Source organism: Lissotriton vulgaris, chromosome 12, assembly GCF_964263255.1.
Source record: "Lissotriton vulgaris chromosome 12, aLisVul1.2, whole genome shotgun sequence".
Taxonomy (NCBI): domain Eukaryota; kingdom Metazoa; phylum Chordata; class Amphibia; order Caudata; family Salamandridae; genus Lissotriton; species Lissotriton vulgaris.
Window position 1 is genome coordinate 118,514,501 of NC_141700.1, and position 14,053 is coordinate 118,528,553.

At 44.2% G+C, this 14,053-nt stretch overlaps 1 protein-coding gene across 1 annotated transcript in view; it reads right to left on the reverse strand.

Moving 5' to 3' along the window:
- Positions 1–326: 326 nt before the first annotated feature.
- Positions 327–14,053, reverse strand: part of TARS2 (threonyl-tRNA synthetase 2, mitochondrial) — a 195,892-nt gene continuing 182,165 nt past the window's right edge. The window contains exon 19 of the mRNA XM_086947465.1: positions 327–1,064. Coding sequence (XP_086803591.1) covers positions 916–1,064 — 149 coding nt within the window. The 3' untranslated portion in view covers positions 327–915. The remainder of the gene's footprint in view (positions 1,065–14,053) is intronic.

Here is a 14,053-nt window from a genome sequence, read left to right on the forward strand (position 1 = left end):
TAACCCATTGTAGCTCAGGGCTCTTCCATTCACCTCCTGAATTTTTTTTATAACTAATCTTAAATCCAATCAATAAAAAGGTCCCCTGGGTGAACCAATCATTCTTCCGGTATATATGCTCTCCCTCTACACATTAAACCATCCCTTTTATAATCCACCCACTGGCCCCTGTTTATGAACCAGAAGAAATTCCTCTTACCACATAACTTTGACAGTTTTACCCCAACCCACTTTTACCTTGATCCAGCAAATCTTCTACTCTCCTCTTCTTCCAAACAAGCTCCTCTTCACTTCATGATTGAAGATATCACCAAAAACAGAAAAACCTTTCTGAAATGAATTTTAATTCCATATGATTTTCAGTTCCCGCTCAATGCGAACAAGTGTGACACAGGGGTTTGCAGTCCACAACATTACCTCAATGATCACCTGTAAGACTCAATGGCTTTGAAGGGTTCTCTTAGGGAGGCCAAGTGCTATGAGTGACTTTAAAGTCAGATCACACGGTAGAGACCAAAGCTCTGCTTCTTCAAACAAGCACGGAGATCCATGTACTTCATTCATTGTGAAGAGGTCGTCGGACGTAAGCCACTTAGGCCTTGTGGGGGAGAAGAGGTCATGTGCATTAACAATAGCCGTACTGCTATATGAGATGCGCACCAAGAGCATAGGGCAACACACCTTACACAACAGGAAACAATCCTACTTTCTGGAGCTTCCTTTGAGACGAACGACCCACACAAGATACGGCTATAGTAAGGGTGTTGTGCTGCAAGTCGAGCAGGCCAAGCACGCTCAAGAAGAGCATGACCGAGAAGTCCTGTGTTTGCTTTCACAGACTAAACGACGCAGTCACAGTGCCAAAGGGCTGTGTCTCTTGGAACAATAAATGTTTCCATATCCCAAACAATGTCTTCAGAAGAGCTCCTCGGCGTTCCTCACACGCAAGTCTCGTAGCTCCCTCAGGCGAGTCAAGACATTCTGGAGGCGATGCTCACCATGCTGCACTTGATCCCTGGTCCGCACATTCACAGAGCCGTTTGCCTTCTCTTTCTCGCCGACCACTGGAACGAAGCACATACAGAAATCAATGTAGAGGTAAAGATAGACATTTAGAGAAAGTATCACTAAGTAGGTAAGCAAAACAAATAATGAGAACAAAAGCTGCACATAAACAAGAACAGCAACCTTATCCATTAGAAGGTGTGCCCCGTTGGTTGATGGAAAGGTGTGGCAAAAGACTGGAACTTCAAACCTCAATATCATCATTGCTGAGTTTATTAGTCTAATGTAAACCCTGGTGTTAGCCAAGTCCTTGCAAGCCCTGTAGAAGATGCATCCAAAGAAATGTAAAAGGCTCCAGCGCTGCGAAGTCATGCAAAGGCCAAAGAAAGTGATAGCTAAAGGGGCCTCTGATGCTTGCAGTTTAGAAAGTCATGCTGCCATGGCCAAAGTTAATATAGAGGTCAACGTCATCCTGTTTACGTGTAGGAGCATACCATCCTGTGTACGTGCAGGAGTATACCATCCTGTGTACGTGCAGGAGTATACCATCCTGTGTACGTGCAGGAGTATACCATCCTGTGTACGTGCAGGGGTATACCATCCTGTGTACGTGCAGGAGTATACCATCCTGTGTACGTGCAGGAGTATACCATCCTGTGTACGTGCAGGAGTATACTAACCTGAAGACATGAATCCTTGGTCTTAACAAAATAAGAGAAATAGATCAACAAGGTTTCTTTTTTACACAAAAATATCAAGTTACTTAACTGAAACAGTGTTTATAAAGTGCTGATAGCTTTCAGACCAGAATGCTTCAAGTCCTTATTCTCCATCATTGGAATTGAATGGTTTAGTAATGTACAGGCAGGGGTTCCACTGTAGCAGCCTCATAAGGCTTCAGGCTTTTTAACCCTTTAGCTGCGGTGGCTATTCTGCCGCAGCGCTAACAGGGCGGGGTGGCCGCATGCTGGTGACAGAACTGCTCCGTCACCAGCCGCGGTTGAGCTGTGCTCGTGACGGAGCGGTTCCGTCATGGCCCGCCCCGCTCAATAGAATGCGCTGCGCAGGCGCGAAATCAGCGCCGGGCAGGCGCGGCGGCCGGGCCATGATGGAACCGCTCCGTCATCAGCACAGCGCCACCGCAGCTGATGACGGAGCAGTTCCGTCATCAGCAGGGGAGGGGTTAATGAACTCAGTCAATGACTGGATGGGCGCCAGGCCCTCATCAAAAACCGCTTGTGATAATACTGAACATAAACCTTTCCTTAGGAACACAAGAGCGGTACAATATAGAGGCTGCATGTTACTTTATGTAAAATATTAACATAGGAAGATCACAGTTACATTCAAGTGATGTTTTCTTCTTCCAGCACTAAATAATTTGCATGTTTTACAGACAGGAGCACCTATCAGGCTCTCCTGAAACGGGGAGTCTGATGACAAGCTGAACAGCTTTAAAGCACCACATATGTCTCAACCCATATGAACTGCAATGCCCTTCCATGTTGCCACATCACAGTTACCATGTAGACAAGTTTGCTGGAAGCTATGATTTATCCTTTCCAGAATGAGTTGTCCCATTATGGTGACCAGCTTAGTTTGTTTTGGTAAAAGAAGCTGGCAGAGGCCTCTACATGTCTTTCTACTCCTTCCTTGGAAAGTGTGTGAACTCTGTACGCAACCCATTGCAGAGCGAAGGGCGGATCCGCAGCCTGACAGGCTTTTGTTCAATCAATATAATAGCAACAAGCCTTCTTGACATCCCAACCAGCACCACCTTCCAGATGAGTTACTGGGTGTAACGCAGGTGATATATTTTAATGTCTAACCGAACCTTTGAAACACACTTTGTGGCTCAATCAGAAAAATATGTCAGTCAAAGATGAGGAAAGAAATTGCAATTCCCACACTTTAGAAGTCACATTTTCACCTACATTAAAGGAATACTCTGAAAAGAATATTCCAAATGTTAGCTGTGTCTATGTTCTAATGTAAATTTGTAAAGTTTGCTAGAATCATTTTCAGTTCTAGCAAAACAGGCTGACGGTCCAACCTACAGAAAATCCTTAATAGCCGCTTGAGACGGTCCTTAAGCATGAGCTTCCTTCAGTGAGGAAGGTGAATCTGGTTTAATCAGAAAGATATAACAAAGAAGAAGACATTCTCAACTCTTGCTCGGGTAACAAATAATACAAAACGTGGCAGGACTGATAATGACTTCTGCAAACATCACAGGGCAAATCGAATCCCACTTTTTCCAGGTACCTCTGGGGAGCTTTAGTTAATCTAACATTATCCATGCAGTTGTCCAGAAAATAATAAAGTTAAAATTCTAGGGCTTTAGGAACTACGTTTCTGAACGCGATGATCTGCGCTTGTGATAATTTACCTTACTCTTTCAGAAAAGCTCCAGAGGGACATGCCATTTCAGATGATGCCAGATAGATCTTGTGTGTTTAGAAAATCACGTTTCATCCCCACATTGGTGCAAAGTACATTATATTGCAACTAGGATCCTTCCATTTACTAACAATTCGTGGAACAAGAGTTAGATGAGACAGTGCAAATTAAAACTGTTCAATGACCCCAGTACAAATAATAGCTGTGTCCTACCTAGCTCCTGGTACCTGGTCACAATGTCTAGGCAGTATATATTTTCTCTAATAATGAAAAATGTATTTCCAATAAGGTGTGCCTTTACATGGAAAAACTTTACCTTTTTTTAGCCAAATCCAAATTTCTCTTGGGGCACTATTAAATTCCATACTTGGGCATGGGGAGGGATATGTTTTTGTGTTGTAAGTTTCTCAGATATGCTCAGTTGCTAACCTCATGCAACGTTTCACATAGCCTTTAAAAGTTCTTTTGCCTCTCAGAACATTTACATTTTCTGAATTTTAAGCACTGATCTATTGAGAACTGTTAGGACCCCTATGTCTTGCCCATCAATGGAGAGAGGAAATAAGGCGAGTGCTAATCTGACCAATCACACTGCAAAAAAATAGTTGCCGGGTGTTGACTGTTCATGGACTGCCCATAGGCCACAGAGAGTTAAACCTTCTAGAAGTGCACATGAACTCTACCAGGAAGGCACTGGTTAATACAATGGTTTCCAGATTCCACTCTTGTGACACAGGGCTTAGTTCTTTATCCACTAATCCCAGGCTTTCTTTACACTAATTATTAATGAGATGACTTCATCTCAGTGTGTGCCAGAGGGCTCCAGCTCTTTGTTTAGTTTGTGAGGCATGGACTGGCGCTGTAATCAACAATTAGGAACTGTGAGGACAATAGTACATCCTTCTCTCCCTAGCTGTGGAGATGTTGTCCTGGGAACCATCAACCATCCTCAAAGAGGATGCCATCCTACCTTCGCGCTCCACGCTAAACCTACCTCTGTATTACAAACAGCATCAGAAAAGGTGTCTCCTTTAGTTTGGTACATTGATAATGTTCTGTCTTTATGATAAACAAGATTCTCTACAGCATGATTTGCCACTTTTTCTCAAAAACGCCAAAAAATTCTCTCATCTTACCAAGCCTTAGTATTTTACGAAGTGGCCAATAATGGACACTGCATTTGACGAAGCAGTTATTCCTTGAACTGTCAACAGCAATCCCCTGCCTTACACCTTAGATACATTCCCATATTCACATGAACTTAAATGTGGGAATGTGTGTCTTCTCATAATAGTGCATGGAAAAAGTGCTGAAGTTTTTTAAAGAAATAAAAAGTGCCAGGGCCCAATGTTTTGCTCAGAAGTCCTCAGTCTGCACTAGTGAGGGCTCGGGTGATGAATACCGAGGCTACATAGCTTTGATTCCACCTTACACCTCTTTGTTCTATCATCAGACATGCCCTGCTTTTTTTGCTCACCCTTGCAGGTACCTTTTCATCTTTGCTTTCTCTCTTTGCCACAGTTTTCCCATCTTTTTCACTCTCCTTTGTTACTTTTGGGTTTTTCTCTCTTGCACTCACTTGAACAAAGTCTGATGAGGAAAAATATGTGCTTGTACCCAAAAATAGCGCTGATGGGCCTCACCAGCAACTACCAGCATAAATTAAGTACTACACAGAATACAATCATCTGAATCACAGTAGAATAGTGCAATGTTACCTTCAAAGTTTCTGTCATGGTGAACAATATTTCAAATGAACAGGGGTCACAGATCCTAAAGTTGTTTCTAAATGATAACAGTTTTGAAAACACTGTTCAATTATCTTATAATATAGGCAGCTAATATATGACCAGGTTTTGCAGATTTTCAGCTCTTTGCTTCAAAACGCTCATTCTGCACACACATATACAGGAATTTTCAAGAATGCTCTTAGGTATTCCCTGGTGTTGCACTCATTAGCATGCCCTGGAATTGCATTATTTGCAGAGACCGAGAAAGGAACTACTTGCTCAGTGCCAGCAAATGGGAAATTGGGACTGCCTTATTACTGGAAGGACTGCCCTTCTACCTGAGGAAAGAAGACCGGAACAGTTTCTTGAACCGAGGAGCACCACAATGACTCCAAGGGCTATATGGGTGGTTTCCTGTGTATGTTACAGGGAGACAGAGCTACAGAGACCCTGCAACCTACCTGCCTGCGTCTTCTGGTCCCTGCTAGAGTCCTAGCCCCAAGCGGTGCACCCCCAGGTGCTTGGAGCCAGGATCTCCTTGCAAGCCGAACAGCCAAGGTGCAACACTGGTGGATTGAATTCACTGCAGCTCTCGCTTCGTTCTTCTCTGCAGCAGCAAATCCCTTTCAGTGGGACATCTCGATGACTGTATCTAGTCTTGTGGGGCCCTCTTTGACTAAAGCCTGCATCCTTGTCCTGCTGGGGTATTTCGAACTCCAAAAAAACCTCTAAATCTGAAGACCGAAATCTTCGGTTTCGATGGCAACCAGCACCCCACTGACGACCATGATGTCCTCGGCCTGAAAATCCAGCTTTTCCCACTCTGTGCTTTTCCTGCCATCGTTGACGGTGCTACGGAGCCTACGCCCAACGCCTTTCAGTTATCAAGGACCTCCTCCCTGGTACAGCCTGCTTCATGGCCCTGCTGAGGACACTAGCTTCTGCAGGAAATCTTCAAAATGTCTTCCACGTCCGAAGGTAAATCCAGACATGGGCAAACCTGGCAACTGACCTAACCTGGGCTCCATCAAGGTTGGCCTTAACTTGTGACTTCGTCCCAGTCTCGCAAGATCAGATACCCACCGTTGGCATTTGTTCTTTTTGGTGCTATTTTTCACCAAAAACTTTGATACTGATTGGATTTAATTAGTTTTGTGTCATTTTATTCATTAACATTTTCTCTATTTTCCTAAATTGGTTTGGGATTTTTAATTGTTCTGTGTTTTCATTTTAAAAGTGTTTGAGTGCTCCATACATACCTTACACATTGCCCTTAAGTTTCTCCTCACTGCTTCTGTGCCAAGTTACCAGAGGGTTACGCACAGGTTAATTTAGTGAATAACTATGGTTCACTCTGACAGGGATTGTGTTTAATATTAGAGTAGTGCTTCCACCCCTCTCAACTAATGAACAAATTTATTACAATATCTAAAAGGTCCCCGAGAATTAGTTACCGTATTTTCTGGCGCATAAGACGACTGGGCGTATAAGACGACCCCCTTCTTTTCCTTTTAAAATATCGGGTTTGGGCTATATTCGCTTGCTTATAAAATGACCCCGGCGTATAAGACTACCCCCAACTTTTGAAAAGATTTTCAAGGATTAAAAAGTCGTCTTATACGCCAGAAAATACGGTACTTGTTTTAATAAGCTCTCAGGTCTTACAATTAAACCTCATGCCTCTTAAATATACGACTACGGAGGACACTCCAACTTTTCTGGCATTTCCTCATCAAGGTGACTCGCTGCATCATACCCTCTAGGGCAACTGCCTCCCAGCTTTGTGGGGATCGACCAACCCCTACCCCTCGTAGCTCTGGAAACTTCCTGCAGTGAATCACTTCTCCAATGCCATCCATTTTCAAAACTACTGAGATAGTCTCATGACTTTTACACCACCATCTTGCCTTGGCTGGTGTTTGTGTGCCCTACAGTCAAGAATGTAACGGACTCCTGAGCCCATTTTTTCCAGCAGCACTAAGTTCAAAATAATGGTGTTTTCAGTTAAGATTTAAAGTTGAAGGTAAACCTCAACATAAACCAACAATTCAAGCAAAGACTTCTTTATAAAGAAGATTATTGGCTGAGAGGCATTTTATATATACTCTTTGCGGAGCCAAGTTTTGTATACCTGGCACAAATAGTCTAAATAGGCGGGATGAAATAGGAAAATAAATGAAAAAGTATTAAATGGAAAGATTTAAAAAAAAACAACAACAAAAAGGCAAACATGAAGGCACCACCTACATATTGCACTAAACAGAAGAAAGATACCAGCAGCTACAGCCCTGCCAAGTAGCACGCATCAGGAGTAAGACTAACGCATTTCAGTGTGGTGGTCCATACCACCACACTGAAATGCAAAGTCGCACATCATAGGCATTGCGTCTGCCTCAGCTGTGTCAAGCCATATTGCTGCTATGCTGAAACTAGCTGCTCAGTGGCAGCGCACGTTGATGCCGCTAATAAGTAGTGCGTGCTTTTAAGATGCATGCTTTTTTTATTTTTTTTAAAACATTTTTATTGAGATTTTGTGACTAGCATACAGTCATAGGCAGTTCTTAACATGGGCTGGTCGCTCTTAGTGGATTAAAGGATGGAAAAGAAAGGATAGTGTAGTCAGAGGATAGAAGGGGAGGTAGAGGAAAGCCTGACTGCTTGTATGATTTGTATTCTTCTGTGCAAGCTAGCTCTTCAGTGGGGCAACCGGTACCGCAGTCGTACGCCTGCGGAGCATTCAAAGGATGGGCCGGTCGCCGTCAGTCACCGACTCTGTGCCCCCTCCCAAGGAGAGCGAAGACAAATGCACTTTAACATGTGAGGGGGCCCCTTTAAGCTTTAGCAGTAATACTCCGAAATCTGAAGTGGAGACAACATTTAACAGTATTCAATGTTATTTCAGCACGGGCGTCGAGCATTGTCTTTCAAATTTCCAAATCTGTTTTTAAATTGATTCATGTTAAACAACAGTTTAGTAAGGTTTATGCCACTATTATCCACTATCCCTTATGTCTTTTACATCTGTCGCATTAATATTAACCCACTTTGAAACAGCATTTGCAATGCAATAGGTCTCGCATTTACAGGAGTTTGAGCTATTGGCATTGTAAATGATGGTAGCTTTAATTCTCGCAAATGCAAGACCTATTGCATTGCAAATATTTGTTTGTTATGTACAGGTGTCCCATGCAGCGCTTTCATGTTAATAGAGGCCGCACCCCTTCTTTAGAAGTGCTGCGTCTAATGAAAGGGGCGTGGCAGCCATTAAAGGTAAAGTGCGGTATGGGTGTTTTTACAAAAAAAGTTTGTCAACTTGACAAACAAATCCATGTTTTTTTTTTTTTTGCAGAAGTGCCCCATGCCGCAGTTTCACTTTAATAACAGCCGCAGACCTTTCTTTAGACGCGGCTCATCTAAAGAAAGGGGTGCGGCCTTTATTAAGGTGAAATCTCAGAATGGGGCACTTGTAAACAATAAAAAGTGAATAAACATTTTATTTAAAACATGCGGCCGCATTCGGTGTGCAAATAAACCAAAGGCGCGGCTGCCACTGTTGCGTGCCGAGCTATAAAAAAGAAAAATAAACAGTTAGGAGAAAGCGTGTCTTGCCTGCAACAACAGGCAGGTGAAAACCATTGAAAAAATAGTGCTCAGAGGCTGTAATTAAAGCCTACCGAGTAACAACACACATAAGAGGACCAGTCCTTCTGGAGGGTTACAAGATGAGACAAGGCAGTAGTAAGGAGGGACTACTAAGCCTATTGACCAATGAAAAGCTACAGTTTACATTGGACAATGACACAAAGCAACAAAAATATAGGCAGAGCTTTAAGTCCATACCTAAATACCCCATGTGTCACAGAACAGCGCATGCGCTACCCAGGCTCGACCTAGAAAACTGTCAAAGGGGTCAGGTCATGTAGATCTCTTCTGTGTAAGATTCAATTTTTGCCATACTGAATCTCAACTACCACTTCCTTGACAGGTTGGCAGAAAAGCTATTATATTCACTGAGGACACCCTTCCAGTTTTTACTTAAGTAAAGTTCTCCATTTGCATGTAGCTGGTCCTTTTGCTTTGAACCCTATTTGCCTTCAAGGCACACAGCCCCTCATTTTGCAGAACAAAATCAGTTTGGCATTTAATGATTGGGTAAGCACATATTTGCAGTCACTTTATTGGACTAGATGGCAAGTCCCCAAGGTAAATGGACCCTTGTGGAATGTACTATGGCAGTATTCTTGCAATCCCTTTATTCACAAACCCTCCCCACTTGACCTCCAGCTCGCTTTTCAGCAGGCCGTAAACCGAAGTGCTGCAGCTCGTCTCACAATTTAAGGAAGCTACTAGTGCCCGTCTCAGGCAGTGTGCCTCTGGAGAGGGTTAATAATCGGACTCAAAAGTATAATAGTGCTTAGGGGGGTCAATAAGCTGTCTTCCCGGTTAGTTGAAGCTCTGCAGCGACACCTCACAGCCTCTGGTCGCTAGTTTTCACGAGGTGAGCAACATACTTTGCTGGTTGCCGCAAAGACTGTAAATCTGCAAACATAGTGTGTTGATTTTGCTTGCGAGAAAGTGTCACTCAGTCGTTGAAATGTCACTCATTACTACACTGAAATTATGAAAATGTCAAACATAGCAATCTGAAACCTTGGCAGCTATGCAGCTGTCCAGGGCACCACTGCAGTGACCCACCATGCCCCTCAGGAAACGTGCATCAGGAGGGCGCCAGCACTGCAACATGGGGCCCTCCCTTCATATCTTTACGTAGAAGTACATGAAGATAGTTGTAGCTTCCACCATTGGTGAGATGTTGGCTTCCCTCAAGAGGGCTCCCATCTTAAGGCTGCTTGGTAAAAAGGGCAGAGCTACAGCCAACCCAATAGCTTAAGCAGAAAACGCTTTCTGGTCTTTAGCCGATGTGGCACCTCAGAAGGAAGTTCCCCCTTGTAACAAATCCAAACTTGTTGTCTTGGATCATGGCAACTACAGGGAAGAGACCTGCCTCAATAGCAGACACATACCCTTTAATCTGGTTCAACCCTTCATTAGAATAGTGGAAAAATGCCTCACCACTCGAACTGACGCAGACACATAAGCCAACTAAGACACAACACTATTACTCACAACTGGCTCCAACGTGGTATACTTGGTGCTACAGATGGGGAAATAAACAATAGCAGAACACTGGCTGTAACCCTGTGAGGAACAGAAAGTACACCAGAAGACTGCTAAGAGTCATCAGATGGGAACAAGACTTTGAATGTACAAACGTCACTGTGCTCTTAATTATAAGGTGTTAAGTCAGGGCACATCATCGGTGAATAAACATGTCTGGATGAGAGCTTAACAACGTCTCTACAGCAGGACTTCTGTAAACACTGCTCCGTATCTTTGTGACTCACCTGCGGAAGGATAACGTTCCAAGCGCGTTCCTGGGAATGTTGCAAAGCAGGTAAATCAGACCAGGCTCTTTGGACAGACAACTCTAGTGTTGTAGCAGCCATCGGCTTCTGGGAGGCTGCAACAGAGAGGCTTCTACAGTGGCAGGGGTACTGAAGTGGGAGAGATGTGGCGCAGAGGCCAGAGTGCCTGACTCCGGAGCGCAGGGCTCACGGTTCGATCGCCAGCGGCGGCACCTCATCATCATGCAACTCTGGGCAATAGCTCACATTAATCTCCTCGACGGCCCCCAGTGCATTGAAACGTTAAGGGGTGATATGTTTGCGCTTTACAAATAAGGATGATTATTATTATTAAGAATTGCAGTAGTACACACTGAGCTGATATTGCAGTGAAAGGAGCACAGAAGACCTGCAGTGTGTGGGCAGAAGGGAGGCTTCAGTACCGGGGGACAAGAAGACTTGCAGCGCAAGGGAAACACGGCGGCTACAGCGGTAGAAGCAGAAAAGCCTCCGAAGAGCTCAGGGACCTGCAGTATCAGAGGCACAAAAGCATCTACAGTGACAGGGGCACAGAAACCATGCAGTGCCAGAGGCACAGAGTCTCTTACACTGTACCAAGATGTCTGAGTCATAAAAGCCCTAGAGGTGAGGAGCAGAGAGGCTCCTACAGTCCAGTAGCAGAGAGGCAACTGCAATGTCAGTGCTGGACAAGCTTGAGAAGTCAAAGGAGCAGAGTGGCTCCTGTGTTCTGAAGGACACTGCAATTCCAGATGTTCTAGCCGAAAGGTTTTAAAATGTCAGTGGACCTTCTTTTGAAGACCTTTTGGAAAACTACCTAAAGCCTTGGGTGTAGTTGCTCAAGGTAGTAGTTGATATAAACAGTTGATATATATAACCAGTTGATTTAAGTCATTTGGGCAGAGGGGCTAATCTTGTTTAAGGCATTGAATGAGGGCCTTAGCTTTACCTTTCACAACCGTGGAGGTGAGGAAGGTGAGAATAACTGTGATCCTTCTCCCCACACATTGCTGAACCAGTGGTGGTGCTAACCGACTCACAAAGGGAAGATGTCTGTGTGTGTGACAGCTCCCACTTTGGGAATTGTATCGGAGGCCTGCAGACAGTGGACGAGAGGACTATGTTTGCTCTCCACCCAATATAAAAAAAAACAGGAGCCTTTTTGAAAAAAGGGTTTTGTGAGTCTATTAAAATGTACAGTTTGCAATTTAATCTATTAATGTATAGGCCACAACAAACATTGCATTTATATTCTCCAGCCAGTAGATGTGCAAATTTCAAATTCTTGAATGGGAACAGAACATTGGACGGTGTGTCTTCTACTGCTGGTTGAGTAAGACTTCTGATCGGGAGCCTCAGTCCTGGACATATTTCTAAATATATAAACTTTAATTAGAAAATCTCCTGGGTGGTTCGTTCTACACTCTTTCGGTATAGGCATATTTATACCTTCTGCTACATTATTAGTATAGAGTTTTTTTTAACTCAAACTTTGTACAGGTCATGTAGTTTTCATTATCTGGGCAGTGCATTTATCATCCGTTAACTGGTTTGCACACCACACTTGTCTGGTGGAGTTCAGCCTTGAGCTCATTACCGCTACCAAATCGAGAGGCGAGACTACACTGAGAAAGCACAGGTATGGAGTCTAGAAGCCTTAACTGTTCTACTACCCTTTGCAAGCAAGTGCTTTTTTACAAATGCTTTCCGATAGCATATCTGAGACCCATTCTTTTGTCTAGAAGCATTTCCTGGTGCATGGTCTCTTCGACCATAGCCAAACGGACAACTTTGGGCGAGACTTATCTCTGGTGATTTGCGATCGCTTGATTTTGCCTGTTGATACCAATCCTATGCCAACCTGAAGATAGTACTAGATTGTTCAATTTTTCTTCATCACGAAATCTATGATGTGCAGCAGACCAGACAGCTCCTTTACTGACAATGTAGCTATGTCAGGGGCCTATGTAGACCTGTACTCTGCTGTGTGGCCGCTCTTGTGTAAGGCTGTCTAGGCAAGGAACTGTTCCATTTTAGCTGTAAATATGCCAGAGTGTATGGGCGTGCCACAGCGCAGGCAACTAGTCAGAGGACTGTTCCTCGGCTGCTTTCTTTAACCTCTGAGGTAAGCTCCAAGAGTTGTTTTCCTGCTGAGTGTGTGCCTGGGGTCAGTCATCTACAGCTCCAATGCAGGAGGCTGTGAGCAGAATACTACTCTCATGCTGGTGTTCCTGAGATCTTAGTTCATGGGCTACACTGTTGCTACACACACATGAAAGCAGCCCACGCTTTCTTCTGTTACTGAGCCCAGCCATGATGGGTGTGTTGATCAGGCAGGGTGTAGATTTCCCTGCTATCATGCCTGTGCTCTGGGTTGTTTGCAGACTAATGGAGGTCTAGACCTGTGCTTGTTCTCTGTGGTATGGGCATGCATTTACATTTCTGTCAGTGGACAGTATTGCTCTGCTGCTATCAGGTCTGTGATGCGTGCAGGGCAGTGTTTGCCTGCTGTTCACTTGTGCGCTCATGGGCGAGGACCTGCTTTTTCTTGAGTGGAGCACACCATGTTGCACTTCTTGCTGTAAGTGAAGTTTAGTGATCCAGGCGTGCCATTGTTCTGGGATATGCACAGGTGACTACAGACCACTAGGACAGCAGCAGTTTCAGGAGTGTGTGTCTGTGCACTGTAGGTCTCCCATGCAACTATATCAAGGCGTCTGCTTAGATTACTGCTTGGGTAAGAGACCTTAGGCAAGAGTACTGCTATGCAGCAACTATGTAGGGGCTGAGGGATCAGCACAAACGCCTCCAGAGCTGCCTGTACGTAAGGGTCTGACGGTACCTCTTCCGCGGATCTCGGACAGTATAGTTTCTCTAGTGGCCTGTCAATGCTCAGATGGTCTGTGAGTGCATGTGCTTCAGCGTATAAATTACTTTATTGTTCTGGTATTTGTATAGCACACAATCTGCTGTTGTGATGTTTTTAATAATCTGGAGGTAACTTTCTGAATGGCTCTCAGGTTTTCATCACAGATTGCAGAGCCTAGTGTTTGTGTGCCATCAGTGTGTGAATACGTAATTTCCTATATTTTATGAACTTTTGTATAGTGCATATAAGGTTCAAAAAGTGCCAACTTCAGAGATTTGAGGGTGAATATTCATCTAGTTTCACATGGTACATATGCACGCTACCAGGCAGACGTACATGTGTCTAAGGTGAGGGCTGTTCCTTAATAACCCATTAAAGCCTGTGTGTGCTGTGCGGGACATGTGAAATACAATGCTGCTTCTCCACTGCCTTCCAAGTGACCAGAGTATGAGAACAGCACAACTTGTTGCTACTATATTTTTGCCCAGTACTACCAGCGCTCTCCGATATCATGGTGAACCTGTGCTCAGGGTGGTTGTTCTGTGCTGAGCGCCTGCTGATCTGCCTGTGCTTGGGAGTGGTTATTCCTGTGCTCAGTAGGCTGTCTAGTAGTGCTAGGAGGTGCT